The 18,415-nt window shown below is 44.0% G+C and overlaps 1 protein-coding gene across 3 annotated transcripts in view; it reads left to right on the forward strand.

Annotated features, from left to right (window-relative positions):
- The first annotated feature begins 2,770 nt into the window (after positions 1-2,770).
- Positions 2,771-18,415, forward strand: part of slc7a11 (solute carrier family 7 member 11) — a 52,602-nt gene continuing 36,957 nt past the window's right edge. The window contains exon 1 of one of the 3 annotated variants that reach the window (XM_085414051.1): positions 2,771-3,349. In XM_085414051.1, coding sequence (XP_085270177.1) covers positions 3,088-3,349 — 262 coding nt within the window. In that variant the 5' untranslated portion in view covers positions 2,771-3,087. The remainder of the gene's footprint in view (positions 3,350-18,415) is intronic. The other 2 variants (XM_085414041.1, XM_085414030.1) reach the window with 2 other exon arrangements.

Raw genomic sequence — 18,415 nt, forward strand, 5'->3', positions numbered from 1 at the left:
TCAATGAACCCAAACAACTCATTAATATCAAAGCTGAATGTTTTTGGAAGTAGTTTTTAGTTTGTTTTTAGTTTTAGCTATTTTAGGGGGATATCTGTGTGTGCAGGTGACTATTACTGTGCATAATTATTAGGCAAGTTGACAAAAAACAAATATATATCCATTTCAATTATTTCTTTTTACCAGTGAAACCAATATAACATCTCCACATTCACAAATATACATTTCTGACATTCAAAAACAAAACAAAAACAAATCACCGACCAATATAACCACCTTGCTTTGCAAGGACACTCAAAAGCCTGCCATCCATGGATTCTGTCAGTGTTTTGATCTGTTCACCATCAACATTGCGTGCAGCAGCAACCACAGCCTCCCAGACACTGTTCAGAGAGGTGTACTGTTTTCCCTCCTTGTAAATCTCACATTTGATGATAGACCACAGGTTCTCAATGGGGTTCAGATTAGGTGAACAAGGTGGCCATGTCATTCGTTTTTCTTCTTTTATACCCTTTCTTGCCAGCCACGCTGTGGAGTACTTGGACGCGTGTGATGGAGCATTGTCCTGCATGAAAATCATGTTTTTCTTGAAGGATGCAGACTTCTTCCTGTACCACTGCTTGAAGAAGGTGTCTTCCAGAAACTGGCAGTAGGACTGGGAGTTGAGCTTGACTCCATCCTCAACCCGAAAAGGCCCCACAAGCTCATCTTTGATGATACCAGCCCAAACCAGTACTCCACCTCCACCTTGCTGGCGTCTGAGTGGGACTGGAGCTCTCTGCCCTTTACCAATCCAGCCACGGGCCCATCCATCTGGCCCATCAAGACTCACTCTCATTTCATCAGTCCATAAAACCTTAGAAAAACCAGTCTTGAGATATTTCTTGGCCCAGTCTTGACGTTTCAGCTTGTGTGTCTTGTTCAGTGGTGGTCGTCTTTCAGCCTTTCTTACCTTGGCCATGTCTCTGAGTATTGCACACCTTGTGCTTTTGGGCACTCCAGTGATGTTGCAGCTCTGAAATATGGCCAAACTGGTGGCAAGTGGCATCTTGGCAGCTGCACGCTTGACTTTTCTCAGTTCATGGGCAGTTATTTTGCGCCTTGGTTTTTCCACACGCTTCTTGCGACCCTGTTGACTATTTTGAATGAAACGCTTTATTGTTCGATGATCACGCTTCAGAAGCTTTGCAATTTTGAAACTGCTGCATCCCCCTGCAAGATATCTCACTATTTTTTGACTTTTCTGAGCCTGTCAAGTCCTTCTTTTGACCCATTTTGCCAAAGGAAAGCACGTTGGCTAATAATTATGCACACCTGATATAGGGTGTTGATGTCATTAGACCACACCCCTTCTCATTACAGAGATGCACATCACCTAATATGCTTAATTGGTAGTAGGCTTTCGAGCCTATACAGCTTGGAGTAAGACAACATGCATGAAGAGGATGATGTGGACAAAATACTCATTTGCCTAATAATTCTGCACTCCCTGTATAGAATTCACTTCATGTTTCATTCAGTTTATTTAACTGTACTTTGACACATTCATTGTAACATAATCCCTCCCTCCAGATGAATTCTTTCTTTTCCTTTTTAAAACTGTGTTTTTGTCAATCACAGTTTATTTAATGCAATTTCTTTTTATTAAATTACACGCTTTACAAGTCAGACATTCAGAGACTGGTGTGTGTCTTGCAGCCCCATCCTGCACCGCAGACACACACCAATGTCAGACTCTGTACAGGCTCTCAGTGACTCCTCCTATCAGAATCCCTTCAAAATTTTTATTATCTTATTTATTGGATGTGGTAAAATTCCCATTCATGAAACACTGTGTTATTTTCTGATCAACGTTAAGCATAATTTAGTAAAATTCACATATGAATTTCTTTCATGTAAAATCATGTATGATGGTCATCTGGTGACAGAGTTCTTATCTTCTCACATTCCTACTGTCACCACTAATCTACCAAGGCTGAAGCCCGATCATGTACGCGCACAAAATTCAGACATGCAAGCAGTCATTGTTACTACTTGAACATATTTCTCTTTTATGTATTGATCAAACTTATAATAATAATAATAATGGATTGGATTTATATAGCGCTTTTCAAGGCACCCAAAGCACTTTACAATGCCACTATTCATTCACTCTTCATAACTTTATGAAACCAGATATCAGAAAGAAGAACCATGCAGCCAATACAATTTTCAAGCTTAGCAGAGAAAACAACATTTTGGTTTTGACCATTGGAAACAGAGAAGCAGGATTGTTTCACAAGGCAGCAGAATGGGAAGAGAAAGACGCAGAAAGCCTTTTTTATTCCTGTGCCTTTGTTTTCTTACATGATAATTTGATTAGCAGTGAAAACAATGATATGCATGTTCAGTAGCTAACTTTGATTTTACATAAAACAGAGCAGTGTTTCACCAGCCCTTACAGGGTTTCTAATACTTCCTTATTTTCTGTTCCCTTGAGTACCATGGTCACCTCGAAGTAAAGCAGTTTGTATAGCTCTTTGAAGTTGCTGCTGTCCCAGGAAAGCTGGTTTTACCTGCTCGCCTCGATTGAAATCATCCCAGGGCAGCTTACAGACCTGTGTCGTCATGTTAATAAAAAGAGGAGGACGTTGAATTACAAGAGGAAATTAGACAAAAGAGAAATTGGATAAGGGGTGGAGATGAGGAAACGAGTGAGTCTGTGTTGAAAAACAGGTTGCTGTGTCATGATTACCCAACAGAGCAACACCTCACTGACGTGAGCCAGGATTTACACAAGAGGGGCTGCAGGAAGGCAAACTCAGGGTGAGACAGCAGTGCAGAGAAGAAAGAAAGGAGAGAAAAGTTTGGTGATGTCAAAGGGTAGACAGCCGGGCAGGAAAGTGAGACGTAAGTGAGAGAGATAAGAGAGAGGGAGGGCAGAGTGAAGGTTGGTGGGTGGGAGGAGAGAGAGATAGAGAGCACGGCCTGCCTGGCCTTTAGTCTTAACTCAGAGTTTTGTAACTTTCAGTCACAAAGACGGGGTGTCTGCAGTCACAGACAGAGCATTCATAAAGAGAAGAAGCGTGGTAGGCACTGTGTACAGAGATGACTGGAAGCTCTGCATCTGCTCACAGAGAAACTGCAGCAAATGGACACAAAGCTTCCTCAAACGGGACAGAACTCAAGCGTGAGGACGGAAAGGTAGAACTGGGGAAGAAGGTGACCCTGCTCCGAGGCATCTCCATCATCATTGGGACCATCATCGGAGCCGGGATCTTCATCTCACCAAAGGGAATCCTGAAGCACTCCGGAAGTGTGGGAGTGTCCCTGCTGGTGTGGATTGCCTGTGGCGTGCTGTCCCTCTTTGGTGAGTTGGAATATGAGCAGAGGAGTTCTGCTCTTGTAATATACTGGTGGAGCTTCAGAAAACTGTTTGTGGCTGTAGAGATTTAACAACAGACATAAAAAGAAGTCAGAAAAGTAACAAACAGAAGTCATTTGTTTTCTGTATAAAGTAAGATTAAAAAAGAAGAGATGTAACCATCACTGCCAAAAACACTGTCAGTATTGAAACCGTCGAGTAAGCTTCTTCTGTGCTAAAGCTGCTATTTTACAGTTCACTAATGCAAATATCAGAAGTGTAGTGATGATTTTAATATAAAGGCTCATCTCACAGCCACAAAAATCTGCTTCAAACCATGAGCTGAATGTTTCAGAGTAAAGTTTTATGGCAGCCATCAGGGCTGAACTCACTAACTTGGGTCTGATCTTCAAGTCTCAGTCAAACTTCAGTCTGCTTCACAGCATCGCTGTAAACATGGCTACACATACACAGTGACCTGATAACTCACTGTTGGAGACTGTAAAAGTCACACAGCATCAACACTTATAAAACTTTTTTCCTGCATGATTGCTGTGATTCTGCGACTTATTCTGAATATTCTCACACTTTGTGTCTCGCTCCAACAAATATGGACCTAACTATGCGTATTTGTAGCTTTGTCTTCAGCACCACAGTGGATTTCAAATCAAACAGTCAGGATGTGATTGAAATACAGAGTTTCAGTTTAATTGAAGGGTTTAACAAAAACATTGCACTGACTGTTTAGAAGTTACAGACATATTTATGCAGTTTCTAGAAATGTAAATGGACAAACTCATTTTACACATGAACATAACTCATTTGCTGTCAATGATGATCTCAAGTATTGAAACCCAAGGACCTTTACAGCAGCACTTCCGCCTGTTATCTGCATGTCCATGCCAAAATGTGGCCTCTGTCATGTTACACAGAGGATGTGCTATGCCTACAGGCTGTTTATTCAGGTCAGAATCTGCAGTCTAATCCTGAATTCAGTTCTGACTGGTCAGAGTCTTATTGGGAACAAAAAGACTAAAAAAACACTGGAGAAGAGCAGAATCTGTTGTTGAATACCCACAGCAGTGCAAGTCCAACAAAGGAGAGCTGAAGCTCCACTGCGGTCTTTGCCTAAAGCACATGCAGGCCAGAGGTCAACAGAGATGGACATGGGCGAACACAGACAAAACCTCTGCCCGGGGGCTCTCCTGGCTCCACCTTCAACAGTTGGGCAATTCTTCACTTCCTGGTTTTAATTGTGTGCACTAATGATTTCTCAATTCATTTTCAAATCTTTGAAAAAAAATGACAGATGTGCTCATGGGTTTGTTACCTTGTGCAATATGTGAATATACATAACTGCTTGGTTTCTTTGAGAAAGATAACACTTGAATTATGTAATTTTTCAGACTCTCAGTGAACTTAACAACCACCAGAACTTACGAGATGTATCAATTCTGATTTGATCATTAACCACAGGACATATTAGCCAATCATCCTGACATTCAATAATAAACACCACAACTATTGCATGACCTCCTTTGAGCGAGCCGGAAGTAAAAACGTCTTTTTAACATGAAGAAAGCTCCAGCAGAACTGGAGGGGGCGGGGGGGGGGGGGGGGGGGGGGGGGGTAGGTCTGATTGGGGTTGAGGGGAGGAACACAGGACAAATACATGCTGTGGGAGAGAGTCAGAGATTAATCCAGTCCCAATAAAGTTTAAGACCACCTGAGAACTGGCTAACAAAGTTCCAAGTAGAGCTTCAACATGCTACAGGAAGAAATGGAAGTGAAACAAAACTTTTTTCTAGGTTCTAGGTTCTTTATTATTTGTCACATGCATAGTTATACAAGTATAACACACAGTGAAATGTAGCCTGACACGCTCCTCGACATGTGCAAAAATTGGGGGGGGTGTAGAGGAAGAACATTATATATATATATATATATATACACATATAGTATATACACTGGGTGAATGTGCAGTAGTAGCAGCAAGCAGGTGAATTCTGTACATTAATATGAATAGACATCTGACTATTTTACAGGATAGACAATATAAACATATTTAAAATTACAGGAATTGAAATGTACATTGTGCCTTGGTTTAGTGTCTGGAAGAGTCCTGTCTCAGTCAATTATAGATGATGTGAGAGGGTGGGTGTGTGTGTTTAGGGCACGGATGGCTTGGGGAGAGAAGCTCCTCTTGAGTCTCTCTGTCCTTGCCCGGAAGATGCGGAACCTTCTACCAGATTGCAGAAGTTGGAACAGTTTGTTGCCAGGATGGGACGGGTCCTTCAGTATCTGCGCTGCTCTAGTCCGGCATCTCCTGGTGTAGGTGTCCTGAAGCGGGGGGGGAGCAATCCTGCAGCAGCGTTCTGCTGTACGGATCACTCTCTGGAGAGCTTTTTGGTCCTTCACACAGCTGTTCCCGAACCACGATGTCATGTTCTGTGTGAGGATGCTCTCCACAGCGCCTGTATAGAAAATCCTGAGGATCTTTGGAGAGACCCTGAACTTCCTCAGTTGTCGTGGGTGATACAGGCGCTGCCTAGCCTTTTTGGTCTGGACCTGAATGTGGGCAGCCCATGTCAGGTCTGAGGAGATGTGGACACCAAGATACTTGAAGGACTGCACCCTCTCCACTGGAGCTCCATTGATGATAATGGGCTTGTAGTCTCTGTGCTGACCCCTTCTGAAGTCCACCACCAGCTCCTTGGTCTTGCTGACGTTCAGCTGGAGGTGGTTGTCCTGGCACCACGATGCCAGATTCTTCACTTCATCCATGTAGGCCGCCTCATCGTTGTTGGAGATGGCACCCAACACCACTGTGTCGTCAGCAAACTTCACAATGGTGTTGGAGCCATGGGTGGCCACACAGTCTGAAGTGTAGAGGGAGTAGAGCAGTGGCGAGAGGACACATCCCTGAGGTGCTCCTGTGTTGATGGTGTTGCTGTTGGAGAAGCACCTGCCCACCCTCACCACCTGAGTTCTGCCAGTGAGGAAGTCCAACACCCATGCACACAGACGGCTGTTAAGTCCCAGATCCCTCAGCTTTGTGAACAGTCTGCAGGGCACTATTGTGTTAAACGCTGAATGGTAAATGGACTGGTTCTTATATAGCGCTTTTCCACTCTTCTGAGCACTCAAAGCGCTTTACACAACTTGTGCATTCACCCATTCACACCCATTTGCACAAGCACAACTGACATTCACACACATTCATACTCCGATGAATGCATCGGAGAGCAATTTCGGGTTAGTATCTTGCCCAAGGATATTTGGCATGCAGACTAGGGGAAGCCGGGAATCGAACCACCAACCTTCCGATCAGTAGATGACCTGCTCTACCACCTGAGCTACAGCCACCCCAGCTGAACTGTAATCAACAAACAGCATTCGCACATAGTTACCCTGTTTCTTGTCCACGTGGCTGAGAGTGGTGTGTAGGACGTGGGCGATGGCATCCTCTGTGGATCTGTTGGATCTGTAGGCGAACTGCAGCGGATCTGTAGGCGAACTGCAGCGGATCTGTGGTGTCTGGGATGGAGGAGGAGATGATGTTCTTCAGCAGCCTCTCAAACACCTTCATTACTACCGAGGTCAGTGCAACTGGCCGGTAATCGTTCAGGGATGAGGGTTTGCTGTTCTTGGGCACAGGGATGATGGTGGATCTTTTGAAGCATGTGGGGACCACAGACTTCGCCAGGGACTCGTTGAAGATGTAAGTGAACACACTTGCTAGCTGGTCAGCACAGCAGCGCAGCAGACGGCCGGTGATGCCGTCTGGCCCCGCCGCTTTCCTTGTGTTCACTCTCCTCAGCGCCGCTCGGACGTCATGCTCCGCGATGCTGGTCACCGGGCTCTCGCTGATGACGTCACTGTCCTCGGTAGTCAGGCGGTATATAGCATTAGCCGCCTGGCTAACCTCGAAACGGGCAGAGTCGGCGTTGATCGGCGCAGTGTCCCTGGCTTTGTAGTCCGTAATGGTGCGTAGTCCGTGCCACATACTCCGTGTGTCGCCCTGGTGGAAGCGGGACTCCACACGTTCCCGGTACCTGCGTTTGGCATCTCTCACCGCGCGCCGCACGCCGTATGAGGCCGCTTTGTAGGCGCTCATATCGCCAGTGGCGAGACCCGCGTTGTAGGAGGCGGTCCTGGCATTTATAGCAGTGCGGATCGATCTGTCCATCCACGGTTTCTGGTTTGGGAATGTGGTGACTCTGGCAGTGGGGATAATCTCCTCCGCTAGCATATTGACGAAGCATACTGCTACTTCCGTAAACTCGTTGATGTCGACTGCGCATACTCTGAACATGTCCCAGTCTACGTCGTTGAGTGCGTCCTGTAGCGTAGCTTCTGATTGGGCAGTCCACCGTTGTACCTCCCTCGTGGTCACGTCTTCCCTCCGTATGCTTTGTTTATACTGGGGAATGAGGAAGATGGCGTTGTGGTCAGACTTCCCAAAAGCCGGGTGTGAGACAGCTTTGTAGCCCTGCTTGTATGGCGTGTAGCAGTGATCCAAAATCCGATCCCCTCTCGTTGGACACGAGACATGCTGGTAAAAGTTTGGCATGACTTGTCTGAGGTTCGCTTTGTTAAAGTCTCCTGCTACAATGAGGGCTGTGCCCGGGTCCTTGTTTTGAAGCGAGCTCAGCACATCATGTAATTCGGACAAAGCCATACCTGTGTCCGCTTGGGGTGGGATGTAGACCGCCGTGGCGATGACTGAGGTGAACTCACGGGGCAGATAGAAAGGGCGGCACTTAATGCTCAGGAACTCCAGATGTGGCGAGCAGCCGCTGGAGAGAGTAGAAATGCTCCTGGCATCACACCACTTTCTGTTTACCATGAAACACACTCCTCCACCTTTGGTTTTGTTCGACTCTGCCGTTCTGTCCGCGCGGAGCACAAAGAATGAATCCGACGAAGTTACGGCCTGGTCCGGCACGGTGGGGGACAGCCATGTCTCCGTGAAGCACAGAATGTTGCAGTCCCTCATGTCACTTTGGAAGGTGACCCTTGCTATTATGTCATCGAGCTTGTTCTCCATGGATTGTACATTGGCCAGTAGGATACTGGGCAGTGGTGCGCGATGCGCCTGCTGTCTCAGTCTGTTCCTAATACCAGCGCGTTTTCCCCGGCGCTTCTTTGTTCTGTGCCTCGGATGAGCGGCCCGTCCTTTGTTGTTCTCCGCGCCGTGTAGAATCTCTGGCGGCCAGGAAGGGTCAGGTTTAAAAGTGTCCAAGATTAGATGTGCAACCTTGGCACCGATGTTTACAAGTGATCCGCTGTCGTATACTATAAGACTAGAGGATTTTGGGATGTAAACCAGAGCAAAAAATAAGTAAAAAACAAGAAAAGTGGATAGTCGGAGCGGAGCGGTCAGGAAGGCGTCTGGACGTGGCCGCGCCATCTTGGAACATCAGTGATTCTTGAGATAAGGGACAAAACATGTCCAGCAGATAAAACCCAATTTTGTGGTTAAAAATATGCATACAAGTGTTACCCAACTGCCTAAAAGACAAACCATGTCATGGCTCGCTGTGTGGCAGGCAGGATGAGGACCCAAAATGCAAACTCACGGACTCAGGGGATAAACTCAAAATCACAGCTTTAATGCTGGAAGGCAGATCACAGAAAATACAAAACTTAAACTGGGAACCATAAACTAACACTCGCAGAGAGACAAAGGGAAATCCACTTAGCATGAGGGAGAACGCGACACAGAACTGAGGGAGACGCAGACATAAATACACAGAGGGTTAACGAGGGAAGTGGGAACACACGGGGACACAGATAACCATAACGAGACAGGGCGGAGTGAACGTAACATGACGTATACAGGCGCGAGAGGCACAAAGTAACACAGGAAGTGCACGGGGGTTCAGACCGGAGGAGAGAGAGAGCACAGGGAGAACATAGACATAACGGGCAGGGGAAACAGGGAATAAACACAAAGAGGGACGAGGGCTCATGAATACACAGAGGGGCACACAGGGGGTAAGAGTCACGAAGGGAAAACACTTAGGGAACAACACAACAGGGCAACTCAGGAAACATGGCCTAAATAAGGAACGAAATACAAAAATACAGGAAACTAAGAATACTGGGCCAACATGGCGACGGCATGGGTGGAGACACGAAGGCTGCAGCTGGCGGCGGCGTGGAAGCTGGGGACGGGGACTCCGAGGCTGCAGCTGATGGAGCAGCTGGTGGCTGGACGGGCTCCTCGGGCCCCCCAGTTGACGAGGAAGGTTGCTGAACAGGTCCCTCGGACCCTCCAGCGGAGACAGGTGGCTGAACGGGCCCCTCGGACCCTCCAGCGGAGACAGGCGGCTGAACGGGCCCCTCGGACCCTCCAGCGGAGACAGGCGGCTGAACGGGCCCCTCGGACCCTCCAGCGGAGACGAGGAGGTGCTGGCTAGGCTGAGCAGAGCCGCCAGCAGAGACGAAGAGCGGCTGGAGGCGTTCCCCTGAACCCCCAGCGGAGACGAGGAGGTGCTGGCCGGGCTGACCAGAGCCGCCAGCGGAGACGAAAAACAGCTGTCGGACGGGACCCTCGGACCCTCCAGCTGACGTGACGTGAAGCGGTGGTGTCGCCGCAGGGTGCCAGATAGGCACACCCGGGAGTTCAACAGCAGATGCAGGACAAACAGTTATAGAGGCCCCTGGCTGGACTAGGAGCTGAGGAAACACAGGCTGCTGAGGCACAATCCCAGAGAGAGAAAGAGCGGGTGAAAAACATGCTATAGGGCTTAATATCTTGGCACAAAAGACCATGAAATGAGCAGTGGTAGTGACCACCAGTTCTGAGCCAGCAATCATTAGGTTCCCAGAGTCTGCATCAGTCTAAAGCGGCTCACAGGTTACTGGCCCAGTCTCAGTAATCCTAGGAGAGGTCAACATAAGCTGGTTGGACTTAACCGATGGTAGTGTGCGGCTCAGAGGAGCTGGTTCAACCATACAGAAAACAAGAATTGCCACTCGATCCACAAAAACAAGGCTTAGATCATCAGGAGCTGACTCCTGGAAAAACAGTAAATACACAGGTATGGACCTAACCAATGGCACCGTGGTAGCATGACTGTGGTGTGTTGGATGAATGTGTTTGTTGGAACCTGCACCCGCAGTGATCTGTGGCTTCAGAGTGATAACTATATTGAGTGGAGAGACAGATACAGGTAAAACGGTACGTAAACCATTAACTGAAGCAGGTGACACTTCAGGCTGAGAGTGAGTGGTTACACCATTGTTCAAGGCCAAAATCCTATCTAGTGATGAGTTCACAGAGGCAGGAGAAAATGGTGTCACGTTAACCCTGATCTCAGCCTCCATCTCCTGAGTGGAGGTAATGGTGCTGGAGCAAAACAGTTCAAAATCACCTTGTTTATTACCTCCAGGAAGACAGAAGTCATGTCAGGATCACTAGTTATGTTTTCGTTACCTTCATTCAGAGACTGGTGGAGGAGCAGGGCTCATGAATACACTTAGGGAACAACACAACAGGGCAACTCAGGAAACATGGCCTAAAAAAGGAATACAAAAATACAGGAAACTAAGAATACTGGGCCAACATGGCCCAGGACCATGACAAACCAAGGCAATGTTTATACAACAAAACTACAATTTTGCATTTTTTATAAATATATATTTATTTTAAATGGTACAATTCATTACCAGTACCTTAAAAATCCATTGTCCAGAAGCAGGTGTGATAATATTACAATACAGAAAAAAAATTAAAAGTAATGTAAAATTTAACATCATGGCTCTCATCACTAAGTATTTAAGTCAATACCTTATATAATATCAAAATATGCAATTGAAAATTTATTTTTAAATATTTTTTAAGTGATTAAAATCGTGTCCAGAGTTTTTGTCAACACCGTCAGATTTTTTTAAAAGTACAAAAAAATCAGGAATTATTGTGGGCAGCTTACACTCTGAGGACCCCTTTACCACTTCCTGTTTGATACACATGCCATGAGGTCACTGCTGTGATAATTTGTTTGTTTTTATTTCATTTATTGCACACCTTTCTGATAAAACTCTGTGTCACAACCATAGTGCGTCAACACCAAAGTCGATGAAATGCAAGATTTAAATTTTCTGTCTTCATGGATACCTGGATGTTGCACCTGGTAGAGCCACACTGATCATTTTATTAAAGATGAAAGAATTTAGAGAGTTTGTATCTCTCAGTGATGCCGCAGAGTTCCTTTGACTTTGGGATCTGCAGCGGAGTTTGGACCTGGAAACAGCTAATGACATCAAACTTAATGGCTGGATAGCATTTCTATTGCTTAATGCATAATTGTGTTGTGAATATTCATCCTTAATCTGTGAAAAAGCATAAGGTTCAGAAAAATTATAGTGATTACAAAATGGTACATTTCAGGCTAAAATAGCAAAGGGGAAGCTGTCAGTAGAGGAACGAAAGAGAAGGAACAGGGATGATCAAAAAAGAAGGAGAGAAAACATTAACAGCCAGCCTGAGTTGAAGAAAGAGTTTCTCATAAAGGGAAAGATGGTCAAATAGAGTGAAAGAGGGAAAAATAAAGAACATCAGTGATCTGAAAGGAAGAGAAAAAAGTCAGAAGACAAGGTTTTGGAAACAAGCACAGAGGGGCCACCGTAAATATACTTTTATTTATTCACTCCACATAGCAATGTTTGGCTCTTCCTGAATACTATCGTTGTTTATATTTACTGCGGGAAGAAATGGTAAAAACTGTGTTTTATAAGGAAAATGCTCAAAAACGCTCTCCGCCTGTGAACAAGAACAAAACCCAAAGAAACCCCAGCCTTTCCTGTTGGTCGAAAAATGTACCATGTCGACCAATAGAAAAATGATATGGCAACATGGCATTTAGTTGTTTAGGAAGGGGGAAGTTGTAGGAGTGACAGCGGTGTTTTGAGATGTGAGAGATTTGCGACGTTTAGCGCAAATCTTGTGTAGTTAGTGTGTAGTGTAGTCAATAGTTTTGTTGTGTGTGTCAGAACAATGAGGCGACTGCTGAATGTTACAGGTGTTACAGCAGTGATACATCTCCTGTTGTCAGGCCTGCAGGTATCAGGCTGTTGTTCTCCTTCATCTCATAGTGGACAGAAATTATTTTTGCAGTGACACAAATAATTTGTGTGGCATCAGATTTGATGCAGAACAGCTGATTGTTCTGTAAATAGTGTGAAATGTTTATTTAAAAACATCTTGGCTGCATTTTTAGGTAAACAGCTGCAAAAAACTTTGTTGTTTGCATAACTCAGTTACTTTTTTGAAGAAGTAACTATAATTAATTGCCCAACATTGGTCATTATTTACTGTATTTTGCAGACAGAGAGTTACAGACTCTCTCCCAGACCACAGACTCATAATACAAGTCAGAGCTTTATAGAAAAAAAAAAAAGAAAGTTGTGTTTTCAAAATTGGAGTTCAAGTTATTTTCCTTCCAATAGTGTTAACATCCTACACAGGTCAGGAAAAAGATTTTTTTTAAAATTTTCGTTGTAAGTGGGCTAAAGCAGTTAATTAAAAGTAGTCTAACATAAATGCTGTAATTTGATTACTTTAATAAACCATGTAACTTAGATGGATTTGATGCTGGCGTGACCACAGCGGACACGTCTGCTGTTGCTCACAGTGGTCCAAGGGACCGCTCAGAGAGTTTGTGTGTTCGCTCCAACACATGAACAATTAGAGGGAACATTGGCTGTAACTAAGTTTAAGAATATAATCCACCCTCTGTTATCATCTTCAATGCCCTGTACCAACACAGAGCAGAGCAGCTATCTGAATACTACTCCAACAGAGGTCGATCATCTTGTTAATAATATCACCTCCTCACTACGTACGACTCTGGATACTGTAGCTCCTGTGAAAACTAAGGTCTCTAATCAGAAGTACCTGACTCCGTGGTATAATTCTCAAACACGTACCCTAAAGCAGATGACTCGTAATCTGGAGAGGAAATGGCGTGTCACAAATCTAGAGGATCATCATTTAGCCTGGAGAAATAGTTTGCTGCTTTATAAGTAAGCCCTCCGCAAAGCCAGAACATCTTACTATTCATCACTGATTGAAGAAAATCAGAACCCCAGGTTTCTCTTCAGCTCTGTAGCCAGGCTGACAAACAATCAGAGCTCTGTTGAGCCAACCATCCCTTTAACGTTAACTAGTAATAACTTCATGAACTTCTTCACAAATAAAATTTTTATCATTAGAGAAAAAATTACCAGTAATAATCCCACAGATGTAATATTATCTACAGCTACTCTTAGTACCATTGATGTTAAGTTAGACTCTTTTTCTCCAATTGATCTTTCTGAGTTAACTTCAATAATTAATTCCTCAGAACCATCAACGTGTCTTTTAGACCCCATTCCTACAAAACTTCCATTAATTAATTCTTTGATCTTAAATATGATCAACCTATCTCTAATAATCAGCTATGTACCACAGGCCTTCAAGCTGGCTGTAGTTAAACCTTTACTCAAAAAGCCATCTCTAGACCCAGCAGTCTTAGCTAATTACAGGCCAATCTCCAACCTTCCTTTCATATCAAACATCCTTGAAAGAGTAGTTGTCAAACAGCTAACAGATCATCTGCAGAGGAATGGTTTATTTGAAGAGTTTCAGCCAGGTTTCAGAGCTCATCACAGCACAGAAACAGCTTTAGTGAAGGTTACAAATGATCTTCTTATGGCTTCTGACAGTGAACTCATCTCTGTGCTTGTCCTGCTAGACCTTAGTGCAGCATTCGATACTGTCGACCAAAATATCCTATTAGAGCGATTAGAACATGCTGTAGGTATTACAGGTATTGTACTGCAGTGGTTTGTATCATATCTATCTAATAGACTCCAATTTGTGCATGTAAATGTAGAGTCCTCTTCACACACTGAGGTCAATTATGGAGTTCCACAGGGTTCAGTGCTAGGACCAATTCTGTTTACATTGTACATGCTTCCCTTAGGCAGCATCATTAGAAGACAAAGCATACATTTTCACTGCTATGCAGATGACACCCAGCTCTATCTGTCCATGAAGCCAGATACCACACAACAATGAGTTAAACTGCAGGAATGTCTTAAAGACATAAAGACCTGGATGGCCGCTAACTTTCTGCTTCTTAATTCAGATAAAACTGAGGTTATTGTACTCGGCCCTGAAAATCTTAGAAATATGGTATCTAACCAGATTCTTACTCTGGATGGCATTACCTTGGCCTCCAGTAACACTGTGAGGAACCTTGGAGTCATTTTTGACCAGGACATGTCCTTTAACGCACATATTTAACGCACATATGTAAGACTGCTTTCTTCCATTTGCGCAACATCTCTAAAGTTAGAAATATCCTGTCTCAGAGTGATGCTGAATAGTGATGGGATTTCCGGCTCTTTTTAGAGAACTGGCTCTCACATATGCTTTCAATTGTGTAATTTAAGTGATCTAGGTAGCTCTGTTTTGGAAGTTCAGTTAACGCTAGAAATGTGCTTTGGAGTTCGTACGTGTTTTGTCTCTAGGGGCCACCGCATATATTTATATATAAACATATATAAATAAAACCACTTTTTTTTTACATTAGTAATTCCTTTTGTGCATAATTTTATATTGTTGTTAATAATAAATTAATTAAAGCAACAAAACAACCTAAAGAGCCGGTTCGGAGCCGAAAGAGCGGGCTCTTTTTAGTGAGGCGAGCAGAAAGAGCCGGTTCTCTAAAAAGAGCTGGAAATCCCATCACTAGTAGTGATGGTAAATTTGATTCCTTTTAGTGAATCGAGTTTGAATGAGTCACTCACCAAAATGAATCGGGTGTTTTGAGTCATTTGAGTCACTGAGTCAGTTGCTAGGAGAGTGCAAAAAATTTACATTTTCATGCAAACTTAATTTGTTTGTCTTTTCATGTAAACCCTATTGCTAAGATGAGTGATTGAAAAAGAAAAACAACTCTTTTATAGAGCAAAAAAGAGCAAAAAATAAAGATTTGTAAAGGGAACATTTATTTTTATTTCAATAGAATATCAATGAAATTTCTGACAGATAGAAAATGAAATGTGAATCAACAAAATCAAAATCAAAAATAAAAATAAAAATAAATAAAATTCACAGATTACTGTGTTCAAAAGTACTAGTCCACTTCAAAATTAATTGTCCCTTACAGATTGGCATTGAGGAAAATAAGCTCCCGAACTTTTCCAGGGCTGAGGCGGTTCCTCCTGTCTGTAATTATTTGTCCTGCCTTTGAAAAGATCCGCTCTAATGGAACGGAAGTTGCCACTATGCAGAGTCTCGTCTTCATAATATCGCAGGTTTTTTTGAAGACAGTGGCACGGGACTTCCACCACTCCAGGAGGTCAGATGTCCGGGGTAGGAGTGGCTCTGACAGGAATCCTTTAATCTCCAGCATTGCCTCTGTGAAGGGGTTTTGGACTCCTGGCCTCAGTGATGCAACCCGCTCCTCAAAATCGGCCCAAATCACAGGCACTGTCTCAGTGGAAGTACTGGCCTGTGGGACACCCTCTCCTTCCTCTGTGCTGGGTGTTGCCAGTGGCAGTGGTCTTAAGGACCTTGATGCAGCTCCCACAACTCTTGTTACAGCATCTTCTGCATGTCTATCATGTAAAAATGCATGCTTCTTGAACCTGGGATCCAAAAGTGTAGCATCTGCAAGCAGGCTCACTTGTTCGATCCCCCCCAGCCGTTTGACAATTTCTGCCATGAGGATGTCTACCATGTTGTGGATTGGCTGATAGATGGAAGGACTTCTCTGTCTGTGTGCAGTAATCCTCTGCAGCCCTCTTGCCATTAAAATGGCTTTTGATCCAGTAACAAACCTGTTGAGGAGAAATAAAGGAAAGACTATAGTTCCATGCGTTTTAATGCAGTTACAGTGCAGTGCATTAAGCATACATTGTCATATAAAACCATTTTACAGTTTACATTTAATTATAAGCTGTTGTAAGAAACATCTTAAATGCTATTATCTGGGAAAGAATTGAAAAATGTGTTTAGGCAAATGTAATGACACAACATGAAATATATACATGTATTATGACACTATTTTAACATACCTTTCGGCACTCAGTTCCACAGTCACTTCCTCAAAAGGCTGCAGGACCTCACAGGTTTCCTTGACCATCTCCCACTCTTCAAGTGACAGGGTTTGCAGCTGTGGATTTACCAAGGCCAGGGTGGAAATGAGGGGATCCTTCACTTCTGCAATCCGCTTCAGCATGTAATAAGTGGAATTCCACCTGGTTGGCACATCTTGCTTCAGTCGTAGTTGGGGCTGTCCCATCTGCTGCTGTGTCTCTCTCAGTTTAGCAGAAGCCACTGTGCTGCGGCGTGTATATTCAGTTATTGCTTTTACCTTTCTAATAATTTCTTGAATTTGAGACTGCTGGATTCCCTTTCTGACAATTAAATTCAAAATGTGTGCAAAACAATTTAGATGGTTCCAGTGCAGGATGTCACCCACAGCCTTCTTGACATTGGCTGCACTATCACTTACACATGCAACTATCTTTTCCATAATGGCCCATTCAGTTGCAATGCTTTCCAGCTCTCTAGCCAGGTTTTCAGATGTATGGTTGTCTTTTAATTCAAAACAGTCCAACAAGTTTGACTGCAGCTTAAACTCGGTCACATAGTGGCATGTAACAGACATGTAACTTGCTGATGTGCTGGAGGTCCAGCAGTCAGTTGTTAAGCACACAGCAGGTGCTGTCTTGATTTTTTCCTGAACATCAGCTCTTATCTTCTGAAACAAATTGGGCATCAGCTGTCTGGATACTGTACTTCTACTGGGAAGAACATATGAAGGATCAAGTGCCTTGGTGAACTCCCTAAATTCTCTGTCATCAACGATTGAAAAGGGCTGAAAATCTTGGGCAATCATTTTAACCAGAGCCTGGTCAACCTTGCTCTGCTGAAGTGGTATCATGGGCCTTGACACAAATGCTCCCATGTAAGACTGGCTCTGTCTTCTTTTTGCTGATTGTTGTTCTTGCCCTGCTGTGTGTGTGCTTGTATTTTCTTTCTGAGTACTTGTTGATGTGCTGCTGGAATAAACAGGTGATGTGACCGCTGTTGATAATGCTGCTGTTGAAGATTGTTGCTCCTGCTGCTGGCTGCTAGGTTGTCCAATGCTAGTAGCTGCGTTTTGACTGTGCTGTTGTTGTAGCATGACTGTGGGGTGCTTGCTACTGAGATGTCTTCTCATATTTGATGTACTTGCCCCTCGAAAAGACAAAACTGTCTTGCAAATGTTGCATTGTGCGTGTGTTGCACTTTTCATTTGAAAATGCATCCAAATATCGCTTCTTCGATGACTATCCATTGTTCCTCGTATCTTTAACTCGCACTGCCGGCAAACAACACCGTAGTACCGCCCCCTTGCCCCATACACGTGGAAAAAAACACAAACACCTTTAGAATTTTCTGTTTTTTTATTATTAGTATTTTCCTCAAATGTGTCACATATATATTTTCTTATCTAAATAATTTAGTGAAATAGCGAATTTCTAATTATTTAACTTACATTATTGCAGCAGCAGTTCATATATTTTTTCCTTAAGTCTGCTTATGATCTTTTCAAAAAAACAAAGTGTAGACTGAATGTTATACTGCGTCAGTCAGACTATCGGATTTCGTCTTCGGTGAAGGAGCGACTCTTCCAAGGTAACACGCTCTGAGTTTCAACAGCTGATAACCGAGAGGGAGGGGTGAGTGTGTCTCATGAAGCATGAGGGTCCACTGAGCTGTGTACCAGGGGGCGCTAATGTACCTTAACGTTGGTGCTAACTAAGAAGAAGAAGAAGCTGCGAATCGGGAGGGAGGGGGTGAGTGAGTGAGTGATTCGTTCAACTCGTTTTAGCTGTGAGCCAGGAGGGAGGGAGTGAGTCCTGAGTGATTCGCTTACTCTACGATTCAGCACAGCAAGGAAGGGGGTTAGTCAGTCCTGAGTGATTCGTTTATGCTACAATTCAGCACAGCAAGGGAGGGGGTGAGTAACTCAAATGTGCTGTTAGCATGTTAGCTGAGCGATGCTACAGTGAACCAAGGAGCTA

Source organism: Rhamphochromis longiceps, linkage group LG2 (genome assembly GCF_057381845.1).
Source record: "Rhamphochromis longiceps isolate RC_006_pf linkage group LG2, R_longiceps_female_GT1.1, whole genome shotgun sequence".
Taxonomy (NCBI): Eukaryota; Metazoa; Chordata; class Actinopteri; order Cichliformes; family Cichlidae; genus Rhamphochromis; species Rhamphochromis longiceps.